Genomic DNA, 25,682 nt, shown 5'->3' with positions numbered 1-25,682 from the left:
ACAGAATTTTTCACATCTGAAACTTTTTTTGCGTGCACTTACTTCTCTTTGTGTTGCACGGCCATAACCAAACCATGTCAGTGCTTTAGTGTAACCTCGAACACTACTATGGGCTGTCTGTGTGTCCTCAAACACTATTTGGGCTGTCTGTGTGTCCTCAAACACTACTTGGGCTGTCTGTGTGTCCTCAGACACTACTATGGGCTGTCTGTGTAGACACTACTATGGCTGTCTGTGTGTCCTCAGACACTACTTGGGCTGTCTGTGTGTCCTCAAACACTACTTGGGGTGTCTGTGTGTCCTCAAACACTACTTGGGCTGTCTGTGTGTCCTCAGACAATACTATGGCTGTCTCTGTGTCCTTATTCCTTAAGCACTACTTGGGCTGTCTGTGTGTCCTCAGACAATACTATGGCTGTCTCTGTGTCCTTATTCCTTAAGCACTACTTGGGCTGTCTGTGTGTCCTCAGACAATACTATGGCTGTCTCTGTGTCCTTATTCCTTAAGCACTACTTGGGCTGTCTGTGTGTCCTCAGACAATACTATGGCTGTCTCTGTGTCCTTATTCCTTAAGCACTACTTGGGCTGTCTGTGTGTCCTCAGACAATACTATGGCTGTCTCTGTGTCCTTATTCCTTAAGCACTACTTGGGCTGTCTGTGTGTCCTCAAACACTACTATGGCTGTCTGTGTGTCCTCAAAGTCAAAGTCAAGTCAAAGTGTTTATTGTCACATGCACCAAATTGCTTCAGCGCAGCGAAATTCTTATGACTTGGCAGGCAACATCTACGCAGTAGACGGTATACAAGATAAAAAAAATAACATATAACAAAAATAACATATAACATTATAACATACAACATATAACAAGTAACAACTATTTCAAATAAAAGAAGGGCTAGCAGCAGTTTACAGGGTGTGAGGAATATTAAATATAAATAGTATAGTATATGTAGTAAGTGTAGTTGTATGAGTAGGGGTGCAGAAAGTACATGGTGATGGCGACTGTTCAGTGGGTCAATGTTGCTGATTCAGAAGCCTTACAGCCTGGGGGGAAAAGCTGTTTGTGAGTCTGGTAGTCCGTGCTCGGGTGCTCCGGTAACGTCTACCAGACGGCAGCAGTGTGAGTATACCATAGCCTGGGTGGCTGTGGTCCTTTTAAGATGTTCCGTGCTTTTCTCTGCATCTTGTGTTGTGTCTTAAACACTACTTGGGCTGTCTGTGTGTCCTCAAACACTATTTGGGCTGTCTGTGTGTCCTTAAACACTATTTGGGCTGTCTGTGTGTCCTCAAACACTACTTGGGCTGTCTTTGTGTCCAAAATCGAAGCATTTTTCCCTCTCAGGCAAACCCTAAATAAAAAGCCCAAGTAAGCATGTCTCAGATGGGCTGTTTGTCTGACTGGGGGAGCTGCACTAGTGGTTGTGTCAGAGCTCAGCTGGAGGCTGGTGGTGTTTGTGCTGAGGTGAATGGGCTGGCCCAAGAGGAGAGGCCTCTCCCAGCAACAGCAGTAAACACTGATCGCGTTCAAGAGGAAATAGCTGTCAGATGAACCCACCAGGGATGGGCATCTAGAAGAGGTTGTGCTATCCTCTATGTGCACACAGGCCCCTGTTCTCAAACACAGGGCAGGTTTGATCTCATTTTGTTTGTCTGGCTGTTGCACGCTCTCTGTCAGCCTGAAATCCACTTTCTTATGAGCAGAATGGTTTCAGGACTGCTATTAGATTAACCTCCGTGTACATCCCAGTCTGAACAAAGGAACTCTAGTTAACACAGTTTAAGTATCAACTTGAATAAATGACACTGCAGGAGTGCATTAAAGAATGCAGTACTGCAACATGTAAAACAACACGTACGTCTTGAAATTAGCATTCATTATTTTTGTTATTTCTTGTCTGTTACTTTTCCCTCTGTGCAAATGTTGTTCTCTGTTTCTGTAGCATTTTATATATGCAAATAATAATGGACATCTGTTATCAACAGGCAATGTGTTTAGCAAAACACGCTAACGTTTACACTACTAAAACACGCTAACGTTTACACTTTTTGTCATACGCAGGAACGACGAGAAGGAGTATGCACTGAAACAAATTGAAGGCACTGGAATATCGATGTCTGCTTGCAGGGAGATAGCGGTAAGTGCAGACAGGCCGGATCCAATCAGAGATCCTTAGTGAAATATCATCCAATTATATTGTGTGGATAGTCGTGTCCGGGCACATTGGTCTTTCTTCCCACTAGTGCCTCAGAATTGTGCTCTTAGATGTGTCATTTAACTGACATGGCCAATCTCTCACATCTTGAAAAATAAGGTATTGTTAGATTTAGGTGAATTTCATATATCAGACCATAACTCCACATACTAGACCATATCTCAAATAGACCCCCACTCTCAGTTTGACTAGCCCCAGGCCAGAACCAGGCTTGGCTCCTGGCCTTTTGTCTATGTTGAGAGCCAACAACAACTTGAACCAAGGAACCGACTTATGCGTTTTCATCAAAGAATTCGCCAAAAACAGCATACTCTTTCAGTATGCACCTTCACTGCAGAGCTGTGCCTTTAGATGCAGAGATAAAATGCTGTGTGCGCTTGTGGCTTAAGTGGCACCACACACCACACACTGCTCTGGAATCTGTGTTTCTGGCCTGCTGTCAGAACTTCACAGAGCAGGTTCAGGTTGACCTGAGATCTGGGTGAGTTATCGGCTGTGTTTGTTTGTTTTGGCACGAGTTGGTTTGTTCCTTGTGTTGACGTATTGCGATGAGGCATGCATTTTTCTTGTTGATATCAAAGTTAGGCAGTTTTCCTGTTTACCTGCCACACCGTGTGTTTGTTTATCTGCGGAGTGGAGTATGACACACAGACATAGCCTTGCCTCCATGTCATTCTAAGTATACAAGCTTTTGTGAAGTTAATAACAGGCCTATCAAAAGTCACGAGGGAGGTGTTGGATCCTGGAGAAGGCGAGAGGTCTTATACGGGCAACAGTCTAACTATCAGAGAAATGTCTGCCAATGTGTGCCTCTTCACAGTCAGTGTTTCCTAGTCTTTATCTAGCTCGTAGGCATGAGGCCCTTGTGACAGAGTATGTCAGTGTTATGTAAGGGTCTGTGCTCTGTATAGCACATACAGCATCTAGTTAAAAGAATGCTACCCAGGCTGAAAGGCCATTCCTGTTAGGATGCCAAAGAAACCTTAGTGGAAAGTAAACACACACACACACACACACACACACACACACACACACACAAAGGAAAACAAACAGTATCTTTTCTGATACAAGGTTGTTTTGTGCAGGTGTATGGTATCATGTCCTTTTTGAACTGCCTGCATTTACAATGAACTGACTGACCAGTGTCCTTGAGGGCATGGTAATAGCAAAACACTAGCTAAGTCTTTGGGTGGCTTTCACACAACCATTTGTATAAGACCTGCAACGAAAGGCTTAGGGTGGTTACATTATCATTATCTTTCATATAGTGCATTGGTGATATTGGCTAATAGCTATAGCAGATCCTATTGTACTGAATCTGGTTTGCGTCAAGCAACTCGGCAGATTGACGTTGTTTGTGCCGTTAAACTGCATTCATTTTGATCAGGTAAGTGCAATACGGATTGAAAACAGTCAGCTTGAAAAGTGTTGCATTTGGTGTAACGTGAGTATGGATAAGCTCGAAAGGAAAGACCCCGAGGTATGTGCCTCTGCAACATTCTCCAGTGAATCTGGCACAGAGAGGGGGCTGTGGTCCACTGCTCCTGCCCCTGATTGGTAGAAGATTCTGGAAAGTGGGAGGAGGTGCAGCTGAAAACACACACAGAGACATGCACATTTTGCAGCCAGCCACACTGGGCAGTCATATGCGCACACTCATTTACAGAGAGCTGGTATGATTAGAGGAAGATCCCACTTAAGGTCTGCCAACCTTCACAGGAGATCACTGTGTCACGGGGAATAAAGCACAGGTGTGCAGAAAAGAGGAGCAGAATGTCCTGTGGTGATCGGCATCACTTTTGCTCTGAAAAGTGCTGAGGACTCGAAGTGTCAATTGATCCCGCCCCCACACCTCAAGCCTGTGTTATGTTAACACACACTACATTGCACACTGCACATTGCACATCCACGTTTGCACTCCTGCCCTGCTTTTTGTATTGTAGTACTTATTGTGTTTGTGTAGTACTTACTGTGTTTTTTATGTTTTATGTTATGTGTAGTACTTACTGTGTTTTTATGTTTACTGTATGCACCTATACATCAGAACAAATTCCAGGTAGGTGTAAACCTACTTGGCAATAAATACTATTCTGATTCTGATTCTGATTCTGATTCTGGTAGCACATGCAAACTGTCAGTGTTTACAGTTTAAAAAAGTTATGAAGTCCTCGGTAACCGTAGAGTTAACACCTATGCCTGTGTCATAGAGAAGACACCAGAAAGAGCGGCACAGGCTTTACAACACACACACACACACACACACACACACACACACACACACACACACACACACACACACACACACACACACACCAGAGAAGGAAAGAGATGGCTGATCACTGCAGTGAAAGTTATCCCTTCGGTGAAGACAGACATAGAGCAGACGTGGGCACTCATAGCTCGGAGGCAAACCACAGCCTTCATCTGGGTCACTGCACAGAATGGAGGAAAACCTCTGTAGAGACAACACACAGGCAGTGACCTTAGGGTCAATGTGGCTATTGTGCTTTGGTGTAGAACACATCTGTGTGTGGCTACATATAGCCTTTGTAGCAAAAAAGGAAATTCTCAAATTTTCAAAAGTGTAAACACTTGGTACAGAGGGGGAAAGAGTTTGATGTGTTATCTAACCCTTTCATAAGATGACAGTGAGATGTGAAGAGAGTGTTGTTGTAGAGTCTGTTCTGGCCTCTTTCTCATAACCTGCCGCTGTTGAAGAATAATTCAAAATGTGGCTTTCCTCTTATTTACAGGAAGAGTCTAGTAAAAGTCAGAAGGCACTAAATTAAGAAGCTTTGCTCTTTAACAGTGGGATTGAGCACGTAACCAAACTTGCACTTAAAGTTGGGTTGCGGTCTCTCCGGTGCCACAGACAGACCTTCAAGTCCTGGTGACATTAAACATGAGTCAGCCTTATTTCAGATTGATGCTCTTTCCAGTTCGTCCTGATTGTAAACAAACAAGGGTAAGCACTTTTAATTATCTGACATTAAATAACATTTTCAGTCAATATCACCTTACTAGACAGTCATAATTATGGTTTTCTGGAACATTAGTTTGGGAAACAAATTAAGTCTATATTTTTTTTTATTTGGAATCCCACAGACTTGTCAGGAAGGCATACATAACATTCTCTGTGTCAGATGGGAAGATTTGCCTAGGTGAGAAGTCTGGTTGGTTGAGCATTGTAGAGCTAAGAGGAAAGGCAATGGTGGTGCTGCTCCAGTCCAGTGTCCTTCCAGACAGTCGTCTGTCCTTGGAGGTGTAAAGCTGTTGTGACTTTAGCAAGGCATGCAAACCTGAGACAGAATAGGAGTCTGTACCCTTCCTTCACTGTGAGATGCACTCAAATAATTGGGCGGCCTGGAATGCTCCTCACTTTAAAGGAATTCTGACTGGTTGATATCTGTACCAAGGTTACATTTATTTAGTTGGTGGTGGCAGAAGCCAGGAGCCACCCAGAATCCTTTTTTTCCAGTCCAGTTCCAGAGTGATTGGTGTGTGAAGCCGACTCGTCAAGGTCAGCAGATACAGCACCTCGGGATGCCTGGGTAGACAGACAGGTTTGTCATGTGCCAGCCCTGTTGCAGGAAGCAGAACATAACACAGGTTTGTCTTTTATCAGGAAGCAGTCTGTGCTTGGTGCCAAGGAGCACAAAGGAGTGTTAATTAGATCTAATCATTCCACTGGGCCACACCTGCTATCTTATCTCACTGCCTTATCTCACTGGGCTTCTGGAAACCTTCGCGTATCACTCAGTTAGTGTGTTTACATGATGGTATAATTCGAATCTTTGCTTAGTCGGACTATGCTTTCTTTCGAGGGTAGGTGCTATTATCCCAATATACATGGCAGTGAATAAATCGAATCATTGGCCGAAAGCATGTCATATCCGATACGATAGGTAGCGCTGTTTTTATTACAACTAGTGGTGATACAGCCCTTTCCGCTTGACCTCTTCACCACTACCAATAACAACAACAGTTGATTGAGCATGAATCGCGTCTGTTCATCGGTCCAGAAATGCGTGTTGCCTCTTGGGTTGTTTGTTTGTTTGTTTGTTTGTTTCTGCCAGGCCGATGTGTTTATAAGTTACATTATTCAAAGGTGAAAGATAAAAGGCGAGAGAAACGCACGCACATTCACACACGCGCGCAAATAATGGGTTACAGCCTAAACGCATTGCCCTTCTGCCAGTTGCATCAAATTGTTTTAGTACTTCTTCGCTGTCGATTTCCAAATCTGTGTGAATATTCATGAGAGCAAGTCCAGTCAGTCTTTTCGTAGATAGATACAAACCTTCAGGACGCAATGAATGTTTGGCTAGAAATTTGCCGAACTTTCCAGGGCTTGATAAAGTTCACTGCGTAACTCATTTAGCTGTTTCCAGCTCTGTATCTGCATCGTCAACGCTGGGCATTAGTTGTCTGTACTCCGATTTTATAGTTTCCCCATTTTAATAAATATGCGTTCATGATATATTTTTCTTCTTCTCGCGTAGCAGAAGGTACGCACAGTGCGTACGGCTGCATGCGCCACTGGAACTCTGTGCAATTAATACAATACATAATAGGCTAATTGATACAATATCTCCTCGTTTGAGTGTGGTTGTTTGAGTGCAATGGGAGTGTATGATCGATGTTGTCTATAAAGGTATTTAGGTAAAGGTATTTACGGGAAAATATCTCGATCCACCTGTCACGTCTCTGTCTTTAGAGGGCAGCGCCAAATAACTGAACACAACTAAACTCACGCGTGCCTCGCGGCCACAATACCAAATTTCATCATATTTGATAGAATGAAGGACATATTAGTTGTGAATAGTATCACCGAGTTTGATAGGTATTGGTCAGGTAATAGCCGAGTGACAGCTGATTTGCTTTCTGATTTGACAGTACTAATTCGTGGTTTTTTTCAGCGCCAGATAACCGAACACAACTAAAGTCACGCGTGCCTCGCGGGCACAATACCAAATTTCATCATATTTGATAGAATGAAGGACATATTAGTTGTGAATAGTATGACCGAGTCTGACAGGTATTGGTCAGGTAATAGCCGAGTGACAGCTGATTTCACAAGCATTAACTTTAAACCAGAATATTTTAACTTCCCGGCATAGTCGCCCCGTAATGCCGTGCAGCGGGCGCATACTGTTATACTCTGTGATGCACTAGCTCAACGACGTTCCCTATATGTTCCTTACCGTTCTAATTACATGTCGTTGTTCTGTGTTGGGGCAGAGCTTATACAGGTGGGTGACGGTAGCACAGTCTGTTCGTGGTAACTTGCACCAGGGCATAAAGCCCGTGCCATTGTGACAGTGTGTTGTGTTTTAGTGTTTAATAAAAAGCCATAACAAATATACCACGCTTCCGTGATTTGTTACAATACAATGGTCTTGCTTCTATAATGTATAAACACGTAGGTTACAGGGTGGGTGTGGCAGAGAGAGAGAGGGAGAGCGATGATGCACACGGATATATCAGATTTAGCGACCGGAGCAAAGTTATGTTGCTGTAACGTTGAACTCTTTGCAATCAATAAATACAGTACTTAATAGGCTAATTGATACAATATCTCCTCGTTTGAGTGTGGTTGTTTGAGTGCAATGGGAGTGTATGATCGTTATTGTCTATAAAGCAGTGTTTCTCAAACTTTTTCAGACCAAGGACCACTTAGCCAATAAAAAAAAATTCGCGGACCATTTAACTAAATATCCCCGGAACAACATGCCTCCTACCCAAGACCTGGCGCCAGACAATTGTTAGCGCACACATGATTTTCGCGGGTGGGCTTTCCTTTTGTACGTACCAGTAGGCTAGTTATAGATATGACAATGCGCAAGGCGAGTTTGAAAGGTATTTGGTCAGGTAACAGCCCTTTGACAGCTGATTTGCTTTCTGATTTGACAGTACTGCTGTGTGTTTTAAGCAAATAAAATGTGGACTGTTTACAAGCGGGCACCTGCTATCCTTGATTATACAGTAAATACGTTGTGAAATGAAACAAAAACACATCACAGTTAAAGATGTATTAGTATTGATTGATTCACATCGATATGAATGGATGACATGACTAACAAGTGGTGGGAAATTAATATGAAAGTATTTGTTCGGTGAATTAGCGCGTTCTGTCCAAACAGTCGCAGTCAACGTTTTTGTCAACACTGGCACCACATAAGTATCGTAATTTGAACGTCCTTATACGTTTTTAAGGAGGGGTTGTAAAGGTACTCATATCTTCGGACCTCTTCTGTTATGTTTGTTCATAGTCAACAAGAATAAGCTTGTGAGACAGTCTGCAGGATATTCATAAAGTATGTTAGTATGTACAGTTGAGACAACGTATCGTCTCTTTCGTCTTCCGGGTCACAACCTGGCAGGGAGGGAGGGAGGAGGGCGGCGGGATCTCAAGCATGCGCAAAGACGCAAAGTCCAGTTCCTTATCCAATTCACCGTTACATGCCGCAATAGTCGAACTATCAACTGGATCGGATCGAGTTATCCAGGGGTGTTAGTCCGACTATGTGCGGTCCGACTACGATCCGACTAAGGTGCTTACATGAAACGGATAATGCGATTTCAGTCCGACTAAGGCAGTTATTCGAATCCATGTAACCACGGTACTAATTCAGTGCCACGTCATAAAAACAAGCGGTAGCATAGTGTTCCCATTGGACTTCCTACTTGTTGACTGATAGAACTTCCCAACTTTATCACTTCTATCTGACGTATCATTAATGACACCGCATACGGCTATTAGTTTGAATGTAACTCGGGCTCATTCAATTGGCTCATGCCTGTTAGCTTTAGAGTTAAAAGCACAGGAGTGGAGGGAATTGAGTGTTGGCTGTGGACTGGTAGAACTGTAGTGGAGTGGAGCTGTGAGAGCCTCTCATCATTACCCCGAGTGGGGAAATCCAAACAACACGCAGCCGACAGTAAGAAAGGCACCACCAAAATTGGTTTTGCACCCCCTTGAACGGCTTGACTTGGCTCAAACAATGGCCTCTTTGTGTTCGTCTACATCCCTGCGTGAGTGAGAGTGAGAGTGAGAGTGAGAGAGAGAAAGAGAGAGAGAGAGAAAGAAATAAAAGAGAGAGAAAGAGAGAGTGTCCAAGGGGTTGGAACTTCTGTGGCATGCAGAGCTGACTCCGAAGTTTAACTGCTGCTGCCATGTGTGAGTAGTTTGATGTGACTGATGGTGGAGCGTGCTTGCAGCAGTTCCTCCAGCCAGAGAGATGGCTCTTCAGACATTTTGGAAAACAACATTAATGGCTCGTGGAGTCATTTATCATTGCCGGTTATTGGCGAGCTCATTTGCATGACGTTGTGCACACATCTGTGAAAAGGGGCTTTATGGGGTTCAGCCAGGCTTGCCAACAATAAGCTGCAGCGGTTTTAGATGAAGTTTAAGATTGGAGTCAGCAGTGTGTCCTGTCCTTCCTCCATTGCAGTTCATTCTGCATTTGTTTTAGATTATTTTACCTCATGTGTCGGTGCGGGTTTTAGTACAAAGTTGGTGGCGTCTGTCTGTCTACACCTTTGATGGACCTGAAGGCATTGTGTCACACAGGCTCAGGGCGGTTGAAGTGTTGAACGCCAGAAACCTCAGTGACATGTTTAAGTCATTAATTCCTCAGGTAATTCCTCAACGATGATTCAGGCTACACACCCACACACCCACACACACACACACACATACGGGCGCGCACAGGCACACAAGCACACTGACCCGTATGAAGTTCTGTGGCTTCTTGGTGTCAGTAGCTGATAGGCTAACACTGCAGTAGGAGCTAAATGCTTCTATTTGTTAGCTTTGTTTGCTCAGAGTCTATGTTGTGGTGCAACAAACCTTGTGGGCATTAGCCTAACATAACAAGCAGGTCTTAGGGGTTATGTTGCCCAACCTATTCCAAACCCTTGCCACTTTCCACTCACAAATCTGCTTAATGCCACAGCAATCCAGTTGAGACGAGGAGGAAATGCCATCTCCACCCTCTCTCATCTATCTCATCATCAGTTAATGAGTTGCACTCCCTACCCTTGAGACAATTGTACTCCCTTGCATGACATGGTCTAATGTATCTTGCTAGAATAACAGGATTTTAATGTTAATCTTCATTTCTGTCTTATTCTCTCATTAGCTTGTGCCAGGCTCCTCCCTAACATTACATTGCTGTGAAGAATTTGAGGGTTTTGTGGCTGTATTTTTCCACTTTTTTTTTTTTGGTCGGTTTGAAGTTCAGTATAGAGGCCATGTGCTGAATAGCCAACTCTGTGATACCCAATGCAGCTGGGGTAGTTTGAGCTGAACAGGTGGAACTTGTTTGTGTAATGTCCCTCTTTTAAGTAACCAGGGGGCAATTGTTTCGGTGCACTTATAATAGATCATTGTGAAAGCCCCATAAATATGAGCCATTGAAATCCAGTGGAGGCATTGTCGTGCTAGCCTCCGCTAGCTTCCTCTTACTCTGGTAGTTCCTGTGTGCTGTGGCTGCATGGGTTCATGTAATCTATGCCAGATTGTTGATGAATCCAGTCATTCTTCAGATTCAAGGCCTGCTCTTGTGTTTTTTTTTTTTTTTTTTCTGGAAAAATTCTGCAACTAACAATTGCATTTGTTGAAGCAGAGGGATCAACCTTTGGGCTCTCACTGCTCTGGGTGTTACACTTACTCTGCTTCATACTCATTTCCTTTGATTGTAAGCTCAGCATAAACAGCTGTGTGAATCCCTGATGACAAAAAAAAACGAAACGTCACAGCAAACCCGTGAGATTGATGTGTGTGTTTCTGTGTTGTTGCCGATATTAGTTCTGAGTCCGTCCGACCTGGTTTAACAGGCGGCTTGGCAAACGTCGCGCTGCTTGGTCTGTTTGCGACTGGCGCTAATAGGATCAGGATGTTTTGGTAGTTCTTTTTTTCCGGGCTCTCACTAAGACGTAGCCCGTGGTTTGGGCTGCGGCCAGGCGAGGGTCTGCCCTGCACCAGTGATCTGGGTCTCTCAGGACACTCTCTAATGCTCTGAAATATCCACCCGTGTCTTGTCACTTTTCCTGTGCTCTAGATGTTAGTCACTTACTGTCGCTAGTTTAAACTGGCTCATAACAGTATATTGTGGGCACAGTCTCTGACAGTGTATGTGCCTAATGAATGAGTAAAGAGATATGCCTTGCAGAACATGGTACTGCAAAACGCATGCCTTCATGACCGCTCCTATAAGAGCTATAGGAGCGCTGGTGAAATCAAGCTTAACATACGCGCATGCAAACTATTTCTCATGTGGCTTTACCTGCCCACTGGCTGTAAAATCAATGTGTAAGAGAACCAACGGACCTGGTCAGAGCACGGCTCTCGGGTTTGAAAAGGAGCGAGCATCTGGGTTTTGTTTATTCAAGTCTCCAAGACCTGTGTGGACATGAGGGGATGTAATCACACTCTCTCTTTCTCTCTATCTCTCTCTCTCTGTAGACCTAGGGTCCCTGCATAGTTTGGTTGTGTTTGATCAGAATGCTGCCTGATTATTGTCTGCACTCCGTTGCCATGGACACGGTGATGAGCTCCCATTCAGACGGTTTGTCCAGGAAGGATGGTCATCATTTACAATTTAATTACCAGCCAGAGTACCACTGTCAGTTCAGCCATATTGTCTGGACGGATAGCATGTTTTGCCTGGAGGGTCATTTTGGAGATAATTATTTTATCTCTGTGAATGATGTAGCAGGTGCGTCAACCCATATCTTGTTGATATACAGAGAACATGCTAATGTCTGGGTAACAATGTGACTATGAGAGCAGAGGTCTCTCTTTGAATGTCCATTTACAAACGCTACCTATAATGTTGTTGGACCAGATAGATTCGGTGCACTGGTGGTAACTAATTAGTCTTCTCTGGAACTGATTTGTGCCTAAAAAAAGAGCTGTGATATGCCTCTGTGACTGCAGTGAAGAAGCACAAGCAGACTGACCTTCAGATAATGGCTTTGCAGTTAGCCTGACTGGGCAGTAATTCAGTAGTTAACCTGCTCACTCTTTTCATCTGCCTCTCTTCTTTCTCTCTCTCTCTCTCTCTCTCTCTCTCTCTCTATCTATCCATCATAGGCCTGATCACATGTTGAGCCTGCACATGACCAGTTTGTGTTCTGCGTCCACATCCCTTCCCCTAGAACAAACACACACACGCACACACGCACGCACACAAACGCACACACGCACACAAACGCACACACGCACACAAACACACGCACACACGCACACACACACAAACGCACACACACACACACACACACACACAAACGCACACACACACACACACACAAACGCACACACACACAAACGCACACGCACACACACGCACACACACACACAAACGCACACACGCACACACACACACAAACGCACACACACACACACACACACACACACGCACACAATTAACCTCAGTCTCACTTTCTCTGCCCGCCCAGTCTTCTGCCTCTGTTTTTCTGACACATCAGTACCGTCATCAAAATGTAATGTTCAATGACTCCAAAGGACTGTATTCATTGTATAGAGATTATACAAATGGTTGCTCTGTTTCCCCATGACAACAGCAATGTCAACAAAATGAAGGGAAGAAGAGTGGCAGGATTCCATGGCAGGATTTTCTAGGTTTCTGTTAAGTGCTTATTCCTCATCTCTGACATAATGCATAACTATTGAACTGGCTTGTCCATTGAACTGGCTTGATTCATTTAGATAATTAATTTTGGGATGTTAGTTTTTAAGACAATCTACAGAGTCCTTAGATCTTCAATCATCTTGGCTGTAGCTCTTCACTTTGGGACACATCTCATGGGCAATGTCACTGATCTTCATTGTCTTTTTAAGAAACCACAGCTGCCTAAACTGACGACCAATCAAATGTGACCTGACAAATTCTTTAGTCTTCATTTGTATTCAGTGTGCCATGATCCCGTGTCATGAGATGCCAGGGGTTAATGTGCTGAATCTCTGAGGTTAATGTTGGTTTTGCTCTCTTGTGATTGACAGGTTGATGGTGTCTTTTCACTGAAGGGGCAGAGAGACACTGAAACGTACGGCTCCAGAAACGTGAGCTACTCTGTGCCCTCTTTAGTGGGGGAGAGAGAGAGAGAGAGAGAGAGAGAGAGAGAGAGAGAGAGAGAGAGAGAGAGAGAGAGAGAGAGAGAGAGAGAGAGAGAGAGAGAGAGAGAGAGAGAGGGAGAGAGGGAGAGAGGGAAAACTGTAAGGATTTGGAACCAGGCCAGTGCCAGGTCTCCTTGCAAACCCCACACTGAAACTGTGACCCATTTTTGGTGTGAAAAAGTAGGACGAGCAGTGACTTGATCCTGATCCTCAGCACACTCCTGCTAGTGGAGCTCGAGTCAAATAAAAGACAGAAACATTTCCTTTCTGGACTCCGAAGGCAGTTTTCTCCGCTCATTTGAAGCTGTGAACGTTGGGGTAGCTTGTGAAAGATGTTGTTGTGAAAACTTACACTGTGTCAATGAGAGGCTGTTTCCGGTTTATTTTCCAGTCTTGATCAAGCTGATGTGCTGTCAGTCACCCATGATAAAGTCTCGCCAAGAACTGTTTCCGAGGAGATGATGAGATTATCACTGTCATTTTATGACTGCAGGGAACAGAAGGGCCCTCCAGTGATTGTGTTTTTGTTTAGCTGGAAGGTCCTGAACTGTGCAAATCCTTATTGCGTATGTGCCATGATCTTTAATCATCTCCACTCTCTTGGCTAAAGAAGCTAAGCTTTCTTAATTTGTTTTCAACCAGACAGGAAAGTCTGCAATTGCATTTATTAGAAATTCTTTTGGTACGCCATGGTGACACACCTATATCCTTTTTTTCCTGCCTGGTGTGGCTTAGGTCATGAGTCATACTGTGCAGATGGGTGTCCCATGTCTGGTTTTCTCTCCTCCTTCTCTCTCTCTGTGGGCTTGGTGACAACAACAAGCTGAGTCACCCATGAGTCTTGCCATGGAAAGTTCTTCCCTGGGTGCCAGCCACCTCGCTTCCACCGCTGGGAAAAGCAGCGGAGTTCAGCTGTGACAACTCATAACTGGGGCTTGGGGCCAACACTTTTCAGGTGTCTGGTTATATGTCAACATTTCTAGGAAAGGTCCACTTGAAAACATACGAATGTAATCACATTTCTGTCCTGTTTTTTTAAAAATTCTTTTTAGTCTTGACTAATTGGGTAATTAGGGATATGCTAGTTTATATTACTGGAATGATGTTATATTTCCAATTCACAATTATTTATTATTATTTAATATTCTGTATTTGTCTTGTATTCTTGTTTTTGCTATTTTGTTGTTATGTTATGTGTTTTATGTCCTTTGCACCAACCACCAAGATAATTTCCTGTATATGTAAATATACTTGGCCATTAAAAGAATTCTGATTCTGATTCTGATTCTGATTTTGTAGATGGTAATAATGGTTAAGCCCAATACAGTACTACTCCTGAATAGTGACCTCCTGGTTAAGAATCCAAATCTCCTTTTCTGAAAATGAGCCATGAATGACTCTACTAATGCAGCAGAATAACACTTTTTTGGAAAATACACCTTGAACAGGGCTCATACGACCATTGAAATCCTGGAAAAGTCATGACATTTTGAAATTCCATTTTCCATGCCTGGAAAAGTCATGAAATTCAATAAATTCATTGAAAGTCATGATATTTGAGGTCCAATTAAATGATACTGGTATGTTAGAGTCTCAATATCTGTGCACATTTCTGAAATGTCTCAATGTATGTGCAGTCTGAAACCGTTTCTACTTAAATTAACATAGGGTAGTTAGATTGTACATTTCTTACTGTCGATGAAAGATCATCATACTCCTTTCTTGTATCCACTCTGTCATCTGTAATTTTGATGTCTTGACTGTTGAAGTTTTAAAGTCCAACGGACAGTTTGTGGGGCCGATGACACTTGGGCAGCCTAAGTGGCCTAGTTGAGTGTGAAAGTCGGTGGGCCCAACTACTGTCCTGTACTGTCCTGTGCTGTTCTGCGCTGGGCGTGTGGGAGTCACACTAAGTGTTGGGACAGTAAGCCCGGGGCTCACCGGCACAATGCCATGTGCTAGCCGTGGGGATTAGACTGCGATTAAACACTAGCCTCAGTAACCCCTCTGTAGCCAGCCCACTCGCAGGCCAAATCAAACAGCCTCTCTGTTAACATTAGTAGCCCATGCCTCCCTATGCCATCAAAGCAGGCAGCGGCTCTCAGTGTGTGTGTGTGTGTGTGTGTGTGTGTGTGTGTGTGTGTGTGTGTGTGTGTGTGTGTGTGAGTGTGTGTGTTTTCCTTGTTAGAGAGTGTCTGTGTTAAAATTGTGTGTGCATATGTATTTACACACTCTTTGTCTGTCTGTCTGTCTGTCTGTCTGTCTGTCTGTCTGTCTGTGTGTGTGTGTGTGTGTGTGTGTGTGTGTGTGTGTGTGTGTGTTTTCCTTGTTAGAGAGTGTCTGTGTTAAAATTGTGTGTGCATATGTGCACACTCTTTGTCTGTCTGTCTGTCTGTCTGTCTGTGTGTGTGTCAGGTGGGAGATATACTTGCCCAATATGCTATGGACGCAGGTCTTCCCAGTAACTGTATCTAATCTTTCAGCACAGGCTCTAACATTACAGTTGTGTGGAAAGGATCAGCCAGCACTTCCGTCCTGAGACAGAGAGAGACCTGAGGTCAGATTGCAGGGAGTAATCACACCAAGGAGACCTCTGAATAATACAGTGCCTAACTCCTACAGTTAACTCAATGGGCCTTGTGTCCCTGACAACTTAAGACGACTTGACCTTTTGACGTCTTCTGAAAATGTTTTTTTTTTTTAAAATTATTATTATTTCAAGTTTTGTACATGGCAAATTTTCTTTAGTGGATGATCGATATCGTATATCCAAGTCACTGGTCAAATGTATGACCATTAAGAAGGGTGTACCATCAGCAGCTACAGTTGGTGTTTTCAGTACATTTCAGCTACTACACATGAGGAAGTAGAGGAGAGTATTGAGTGACTGACTGTTAAGTAATTGCACTGATCATGTGACATTCTTCAAGGACATCAGTTCTATTCGGTCAGAATGAAATGAAAATTGAAAAGTTCTTGGTAAGCTGCACAGTTTTGTTTCTGCCCAAGCGTCCTTGAGTGGAGTGGGTATTAGATAGCACTAACAAAAGTCCATTTTACTTGAATGACTGGAAGTTTAGATATACAATATCTCCATTGTGAAGAGGAAGATGTGGCCATGACCTGAATAAAGTTTCAAGTTCTGTTGGAATAAATTCTCAGTACTTTATAATTGTAGTTATACACAGGAAAATATGTTAAATTACTTCTGCTATTAGTTGGGGACTTCCACAGCGGCCAAACCTCTCACTGACGCATGCAAGGACTCCAACCCAACAACTTAGCCTAAGTATTATAGCAACAGGGTGCACTGCCACCATCGTACCAATTCTGAAACTAAACTACAACATGATGCCTTTGTGAGCATTTCACTGTGGTTGTCAAGTGGACACCTTCCTTCATCAGTGTTAAATTAAATTAGGCCCACGACACCTCCAGAAGGCTCAACAGTGGTGTCTGGTGTCCCAGACCTATCCCCCTTCATACCCAGATGGATGAAGACTCATGTCAATATCAGGGACAACAATAGACACACCTCGAGAAGATTTCACATGCTTATCTCAGTTTCTGAATGATGCACTGCCTAATAATCGAAACATCAATCTCATTATACTATAGCATGACACTGGCTATCCAGGGTAAGGGGTTGAAGGGTTAGGGTAATGGTAGGTATTGGATATGAACCCAGGTTAGGGTAATGGAAGGGGTTGGGGTTTTGGGGTGGCAAATCCCCTTTGATATTACGAACCTGGATTAGGGTAAGGGAATAAAATAGTATATGTACCCTGGTCACATTAGCACCATAACTACAGGCTTGCTTTTTCAGCAGCCTCAGACAACTCCTTTAAAACTCCTTCGAGTGACTGTCCTCAAAAACCAAAAGTAGCTACAGTTTAGCTACAAAACCTCTAACACCTATCTCCACTGGTCTTGTGTGTGCTCGCCAACCTCGTTCCCTTACTTCCATTACCAGTTCCACATACTTTAGCTTATTGCTTTCAAATGTTTCCTTAATCGCACACATACTCTAGCTTCAGATCCTTGTACAATGCAGCCCTAACTTGTTCCTTCTTCCTTCTAAGTTTGAGGAGCTCTGCCTTCCTAAGTGTAGCCAGTCTACTCTTCACCTCTGCCTCCAGTACACTAATACTTTCTCTCTGTTCACCATCTGTTTGTTTTCATTCTTTAGCTGCCACTTCTCTCAAATCAGCCTTTCTATTTCAACCTGTCGTCTCGACTCGGCTTTTCCATGTAATAATTATAGATGACCTCACCCATGCAATTCAATGTACTCTCTGCTGTTCCCTTCAATCCTTCCAAAATTCCTTTTAAATCATCATTGATGCAGCTCCATTCCTTGACTTCAGAAGCCCCTGGCCATCTAACCTTTTGGTTTCTGTTCACCACATATTTCCTTCCTAGTCTGCTTGATTTGTCCCTGCTGTTCACCAGCTGCGTAATGTCCACCATTCTGTGCTAGTGTGCTGCATTCTCCTTGCACTGTAGCAGGGGAACTGATATCCTGTGGTCTTTGGTGATCAACCTGCCGCTGGACTCCCCAGACTGGCCGTATCCATGTTCACCCCCTTGTTCATTGCCTTGTAGTCCAAGCCCCATGTGGTCTGACTGCCTGTCTGTCATCCCTGCTCCTGCTGACTCTAGGGTTATTCTGTGTGTTTGTTCTTCAGTGACCTTAGTTGGGTCCATCTACCTGGCTGTATTGAGCACAGATGCTGCTGCTGCTATGGGTTGCTAGCCCAAAGCAGCCCTAGTGGGGTCTCTTCCCTCCTGCCAGCTGTCTTTCGTAGACGTCACATGGCCTTTCCTTGGTTGTGATATTACTGCAGGGATGAATTGGTGACTAAATAAGAAATTAGGTGGAATATGGAGACTGTGTGGTAGCAGCTCTATGAGTGTCTGCTGGTTGAAGTTTGCTTGCCATGCATATTAAAATGAATGATGCACTTACAAAGAATTACTGTACTTACAAAGCAAACATGACCAGGGTTATGTAGTATTGTTGAAAATGCTAATGAAATAAACTGCAACAGAGAAAATGATTCTTCATCCGTACCCATTTAATGCAGTCTGTACCCTAAGGTGTTGCTGCTTCCCACATTCTTTTGAGTGAGTCAGAGCTTTGTCTGCGTCGCAGTGCGTTCACAACAGAACTCACTCCCTCACAGATGTGCTGATGTACACACACACACACACATGCACACACACCCACACACGCACACACACACACACACACACACACACACACACTCTTGTCTGCCATCTGCCATTAGTGAAGTGTTTGTGTGCATGGTGTTATGTTCGATGGATGAAGCTTAATCAGGGTCTTTTCTTATGTAATATATAAATATATATATATATATCCATCTGTTTGTCTGTAGTGCTGGCGGGAAATGGTATGGGAACGAGAACATTTATGATGTTGGCATGTTAATGTCAGTATTCCCCAGTGCCTTTTTGCATGTAGAGATATTGTGCTGAACGAGTACTCGATGTGCCACTTGTTCGGGCCTTTGTGGGCGTGCGTGAGTAAGTGGGTTTGTGTGGAAGTTGAACATTCTTACCACAACCAATCTAAAATATGCCCAAGGTTGCCCAAGGCATGAGAACCACTTGTCTAGATCTAGTGCACATTAACCTCAGTGCCTGGTGGTTTTGTTTATTTCTTTTTGATGTTTACAGTGTGACTGTTTTAGTGTCTACTATTTTTAAAAGTCTTTTAATCATCATGGAAGGCACGAATTTTAGGACCCAGACATTTTTTTCCTACATTAACTTGTCTCACATTGAAAGGGTTCTCTGTCCTCAGTTTAACCTACGTGTTTATACACCCTAAAATTCCTCCCTGACAAAACACATTGTGTGGATAAAACGTATTTTTCAGCATTTCTCAAGTCTAACCTTATGTTTATTTTTTTATCACTAGCTTTCAAGTAAAATTACTTTAAGTGTGTGTGTGTGTGTGTGTGTGTGTGTGTGGGTGGGTGTGTGTGCAGGGGCGGCCCATGGCGTAGGCATAGGGCTCCAACACTGTCAGGGTGTGTGTGTGTGTGTGTGTGTGTGTGTGTGTGTGTGTGTGTGTGTGTGTGTGTGTGTGTAAAAGCCTGTTGAGGAATCCCTCTCTGATGACCCCTCACCTCTCCTCACAGCTCCTGAGAGAGCTGAAGCACCCCAATGTGATTGCCCTGCAGAAGGTTTTCCTGTCCCACAGCGATCGCAAAGTGTGGCTCCTCTTCGACTACGCCGAGCACGACCTGTGGGTGAGTGGCATACGTCATCTCCTCAAATCTTGTTCCTGGTGTTTCTCGAGTGCAGTCTTATCCTGAAAAGGGCCAGAGCGACTGCAACTTTTCATTCTGGCTGAAACAGCAGCACACCTAATTCCACACAGAAAGCTGATGTCAGTTTTGAAATAGTGAGTTTGGTTAGTGTGAAAACCTGTAGCCTGAGCCAATCTATCTCATATAACTTTATACCAGCTAAATAGTTAAATGAAATCATTTTAATTATGTGTGAGGATATGTTGCCATCACTTTACCTCACCCTACTGTTTTTATTTCTTTATAAAATGTGTACTGTTGGTGTATGTGAGTGTTTGTGTGTTTGTATGTACTGTGTGTGTACTTTTGTCCAAGTGTCAATGTAATTTTGTAATCGGAGTTAAGTACTAAGCCTGTTTTGACCTTAATCTAATCTTACTGGTTGTAGCACATCATAAAGTTCCACCGTGCCTCGAAGGCAAACAAGAAGCCTATGCAGTTGCCCCGAGGGATGGTGAAGTCCCTCCTTTATCAGATCCTGGATGGCATTCATTACCTTCATGCCAACTGGGTGCTCCACCGAGACCTGGTAGGTCCCACTGGTCACCCAGAGAGCGCAGCGGAAAGTTGATGTTGTTGTTGTTGCTGTTGCTGTTGCTGTGTGCTTCTATGGTTTGTTTAAAATGCTGTCCCAGTCTCAGCAACAGAGGACAGGGAGAAAATGACTTGTACACACTCACACAGTGGACTCTGGTGAGACATACACACACACACACACACACACACACACACACACACACACACACAGCCTTTAATAACAGCCTTTAATAACAGCCTTTAAGAATAGGGCCGTCTAGATTTTCTGTTTCCTATACACACTGTTGCTATATCAGCATGAACAATGAAGGAAACATTACATGAAGACAACATGTTGCCTACTGTGGCTGCTTTACCATGGAGATGGTGCTTCGGAACATTCCAAACAAGAGTACATACTTCCCCTTGGGTAGAGAGTGTAGTATATATATTTGTCATATACCACTCTGTTACTCTGTCTCTTACGTGTGGTGAACTCCATTACTGCACTTAGCTTGTTAACCATCAGTAGTGTCTCAACATGATGGTCACACAAAGCAGGTTAAATGTTCCTGATATCAGTGAGTTAAGTGAGGAGATAAGATGATGCCAAAAATACCCTGTCCCAGAATCAGAGGACTAAATCGGTTCTCCGTATCGTACTGTAATCTGCCCTGAACAGAACACCCACTGAAAGAAACAATGATTCAGTTGGTCTTTCAGAAGCTAAAGGTTCTGCTTTGAACTGTTTTTTTTTTTTTGTTTTTTGTTCTGTTTTGTTTGTTTTTTTAGGTTAAGTATGTTCTTTGCACTTTGTTCCTTCGGTGTTACAGTTGCTCATATCTGGAAAAAAAAACCTTTTGTGAGAAACCCCTTGTCAAATGAACTGGAACTTTAAAGGTTCTTCCATTGCAGGATAGCAGAAGAACCCTTGACTGATTTTGAGTAAGACTGAAGTCTCTGAGCTCCACCTATCGCCTCAGCATTTGCTTCCACAATCCCTGTCTGTTTGTTATTGTTGCACTGGCTGTTTGGAGCAGCAAGTTCTACCTCTTATCCAACCCCTTCACCCCCCAACCTCCCACCTTCACCTCACCCTCTGGCCCCGGTTCCAGGTCTCTAAGCGTTCCTGTGAGACTCTGTCCTCCACTGTTTTCCCACAGTCCTTTCCTGGAAGTGCCGCCTAGTCACCTGCCTTGTATCCTAGCACATTGTTGTGGAAAAGAACCTAGGGTTAGACTGTGGTTTGAGAGGGGGGGGGGGGGGGTAGATGTTAAGGCCCAGGGTCACAAGCTTTCTGATACCCCATCCCACACACAGTTTCATGCTACTATGTTATAATCGTTTTTCATACACCAGCAGCTCCCTTTTCCTTGATAATTCTTAGTAGAAGACTCTCAGTGTGAGATTCTCAGTGGAAGAAGTCCCGACCTCGTGTGCACGCACCCTTTAATGTCTAGACGCTTTCTTCTCTTGGGGAACACCGAATAGACACCCATAGAGCAAACGTCTGCCATAGAGCCTGTAATGGCCTGAAATGGTGACACTTTAGGGGTACGGTTATCTCCCTAAGCGCCTGCTACATGGAGCTTTAGAGAAGCCCACCCAAGATGGAGCATCACCTAATTCTAATTATGACACACACATAAATATAGGATACATGAGAATAGTTAAAGTAACACTATGCAACAATTTGACACTTTTTGAGATATGGTTTTACAGGCAACTAGTTTTGGTACCATCCTCAAATTAATTTTGATACATCCAGGATATGCCCTATGTAGTTCTGTGTAACGGGCTGGTACACCCTGCAAAAATGGAAGAAAAGCTTTCATTGCCAGCTAAACTGCTAAAAGACACCAGTTAGTGTGTTGACAAGTTTCTATCAGTGTCAGCTGGGCTGTTGGTGGTGTTTGCAAGTTATTGCATGCCTTTTAGGTAGTTAGTTTACTAGTTTTGGATGAGAAACTCCGTATTGCTGCTTTAAGAATAATGATAGAAAAATAAAGATTCTGATTCACAAGTCTTTCAGCTCCCTTGACACAGCTGTTGACATTTTTCCCACGACGCAGGGAATCCGTTCACTGGGCGCTAATCCTGCCCCCGTAACAGGGAATCCCAGCACTTACCGCGCTCCCACTTTGTCCAGAGGAATCTCACCAGGATCACGACTTCTTACGTAACCCTGATGCTCCCAGCTGCCACTGGCGAACAGGAAGTCCCCGTCCCTGCCCCGTGCCATAAAGTCAATACAAACACGTCGTTCATCCGCCAACATCTTGCCAACAGAGACAGGCTGTGCGCTCTGGAATGGAGAGATAATGGAATAGGCTCTTATGGTGGGTGGTATCTGTATAAATCAGTGCTTTAACTGAGGGACAGTTTGGTTGAGGAATGCCAATCATAACAGTACATTAGATAGATAGATAGATGGATACTTTATTAATCCCGAGGAAAATTTTGGTCATCCAGTAGCTTATACACATATACACTTATACACCTCACAGACATACAAACATAAATCACATATTCATAGGGAGAACTTATTCACACGGAGTGTTTCCCGATGCAGGAAAGGGTCTGACCCTATTGTACAGAGTACAGAGACAGTGTCGATGTCCAGGAGGAAAGTGTTCTTGTGCTGCTGGTGTGGATAGTGCAAAAAATATAATGTTCTTGTGCTTGTGAGGATGGATAGTGCAAGATAGTGTCCTTCTGCTTGTGTGTGTGTGTGTGTGTGTGTGTGTGTTTGGAAAGTGCAAAGAGCAAAGTGATAGTGCAGAATATGTAAGTGGTCAAATCTGTGAATGGGGCTGAGATGAGATGAGATGAGCAGCAGTAAGTGTATTAAAGCTAAATGCTAGGGTGTTATAGTATACTCGCACATAAGCACCAGCACACTCCCTGAGCTGAGCGTGCTCATCCAGTACAATATCTAAACTGAGAGGAACCATGGCAGAAGCCAGTCCAGTAATATGCTCATGCACAGCATCCAGTAAACCCGTCACCCCAGAGCACGCCAGCCTGAGCCACTAAAATCAGTCACTTTTGATGGGCCCAGGATATATTCATATGTTCTTGACCCTTTTTTGTCTGGTCACCTACTCAGAAGATACACACACTCACGAGGGCACACTCACACACATGCGCTACATGCACTGCAGGCTGTGCTGCTGCTGGCATTCCATAGCAAGCATCATGTCCATTCTTGCCCTGCGTGGACCTGTTGAGGAGTGTAGCTGGTGTAACAGGGGAATGGCTGCTATGTGTGGGGATGTCCATACTGATGGTTAAACCATCCTTTTGACCCCAAAGAGGCTAAAAGCCTGTAATCATAGAAGCACTCTTTCGCTAGTGAATGGCCCTTTGAAATGTGGACTCAGTGTTTTTCTGTGGCGGCACTATCTGATTCCCAAACAAGGTTAATGCACCGTAGTCCCCGTTCCCAATGCATTCTTAACCCTTCCTGCCATTGTGGACTTGGGCCTGTGTGTGCGTAAACATCACATACTGGTGACGGGGCGACGGCTGTTTTTGTTGTCATTGCGCTCGTGGCTTGTTTTGGGAAAAGAAAATGCCAGAGCTTTCAATTTGTCTACACCGCGATCGTAAATCTCTTCAGAAATTGCAGCGTGTCAGAGGCTTTTGGCCCGAAGGCCCGTGTTTACAACAACAACCCCTCAGCGAATGCGCAGGCGGCTTCCACCCGAACGCAGCCGGCGCAGCACACGTGCTCGAGAAGCCTCAGACACATCGCTGTGACATTGACCGTACCTTGGTTTTCGGTCTCTGGCGTCGGAACACACAGAGACTGAGACTTTGCCGCAGTGACTTTCTAGAATGTCGGAACATTTAACCTCATATGACGGCGTCTCACAGATCAGAGCATTTGATCATTCTTTTCAGTGCTGTGTCTCCGTTTCTGCTGATCTCGTACAGTGGGGGGGGGGGAGTGACAAAGCTGTTGTGTCAGGGCGCCAAGGTCAGGGCAGAGGAGATACACGCGAGAGCGCCGTGTGGAGGGTGGATGCCGAAAGAAAACGGCAGAGCGATAACAATTGATTCGCTGTCTCCTGTTGAGTCACGAGTTGCACTCTAAGCCCATACCTACTCCGGCTGGTGGTATGCGGTGGCAGATTGAGCTCCAGTGGAAAAATCAACCCCCACCCTTCTCTCCCTCCATCCCCCACTCTACCTCTCCTCTCCTCTCCTCTCAGACCCTGCTTCAGAACATGGATCAATTTGCTTGACAGTCACTCACATGTGAGGGTTGCTCTGAGTGAGTGTGCCTTACTTAATGTATGTGTGTGTAACACATAAACACGTGTACGTGTTTGCACTGAATATGTGTGTGTTTGTCCTTCTATACATATGTGAGTCTCTGTGTGTGTGTGTGTAAAGCGCACATAAAAGGCAGTGTGTGTGTGTGTGTGTCGTAGGTGCAGCACAGAGCGCATTCCAGCATCTCCTTAGAGGCTTGTTATCTTGCACTGAAAGGGCGAGTGTGCACTTTGTGTGTGTGTGTGTGTGTGTGTGTGTGTGTGTGTGTGTGTGTGTGTGTGTGTGTGTGTGTGTGTGTGTGTGTGTGTGTTGAGAGAGGGCTGGAGCCGCTGGAGCAGGCCCTGGTAACAGCAGGTCTCTTATGCCTCCACCAGTCCTGTTCTTACATAACTCTCCCATCGTTCTCCGCTCTCCGCTCTGCCTGATTCCTCCTGCACCACTGCACCCTCACACACACACACACCCTTCCCCCACCTCCCCTCCCCTCCCCCTCCTATAACCTTGTTATGTAACGGCCTCTATACCCTCTGTGCGTATGCTGCGTTCTGCGTGTGTGTTGTGTGTGTGTGTGTGTATTTGTACAGTCGTATGGGATCGGTGTATTTGTCCATGTGTGTGTGTGTGGGTCTTGGTTTGAATCCATGTGTCTTTCTGTGTGTCTGCTGCTGCTGCTGCTGCTGCTGCTGCTGACTTGGCATTTGAAGTCTGAACAAAGTCTGGCAGATTCCCAAATTCTGGGGAAAAAATCCTTGAGTGCAGATTCAGTTTGTGTCAGTCTGACATTTGAAAAATACGGGAAAAATACCACCACAGATAGATGGTAGTGTGGAGCTAAGGAAGTGTGTGTGTGTGTGCAGGCAAATCTAAAAGTTGTATTCACTAGACCCTCTCTCACCCTTTCACATCATACTACATGTTATGACGTGGCGCTCCTGATCTGAAATCAGTTTTGATTAGATGTGTTGATAGTCTCCCTCACAATTGGTGTCTACTACCAGGTGTAGTTTTGATAGTGCTTTCCATTACACAAGCATAGTAAGTGTGTACCGTAGGGGAAATCCTTTAGTGCCACATTGCACATCATGCAACATTGTTGAGCGATTTCTTCATTTCATGTATATCCTCCTGAGAACCAACCCATAGACCTCTGTAGTTGACATTTGTTTTTCATGCATACCCCTCTTA

At 44.2% G+C, this 25,682-nt stretch overlaps 1 protein-coding gene across 2 annotated transcripts in view; it reads left to right on the top strand.

Annotated features, from left to right (window-relative positions):
• cdk19 (cyclin-dependent kinase 19) overlaps positions 1 to 25,682 on the top strand; it is a 47,319-nt gene that overhangs the window by 4,643 nt on the left and 16,994 nt on the right. Inside the window, exons 2-4 of one of the 2 annotated variants that reach the window (XM_012823975.2) lie at positions 2,063 to 2,138; positions 19,530 to 19,640; positions 20,089 to 20,229. In XM_012823975.2, the coding sequence (XP_012679429.2) occupies positions 2,063 to 2,138; positions 19,530 to 19,640; positions 20,089 to 20,229 (328 nt within the window). The remainder of the gene's footprint in view (positions 1 to 2,062; positions 2,139 to 19,529; positions 19,641 to 20,088; positions 20,230 to 25,682) is intronic. The other variant, XM_031581095.2, reaches the window with a different exon arrangement.

Source organism: Clupea harengus, chromosome 15 (assembly GCF_900700415.2).
Source record: "Clupea harengus chromosome 15, Ch_v2.0.2, whole genome shotgun sequence".
NCBI classification, from domain to species: Eukaryota; Metazoa; Chordata; class Actinopteri; order Clupeiformes; family Clupeidae; genus Clupea; species Clupea harengus.
Note: the sequence above shows the minus strand (reverse complement) of the source record. Positions and strands in the feature narration are given on the sequence as shown.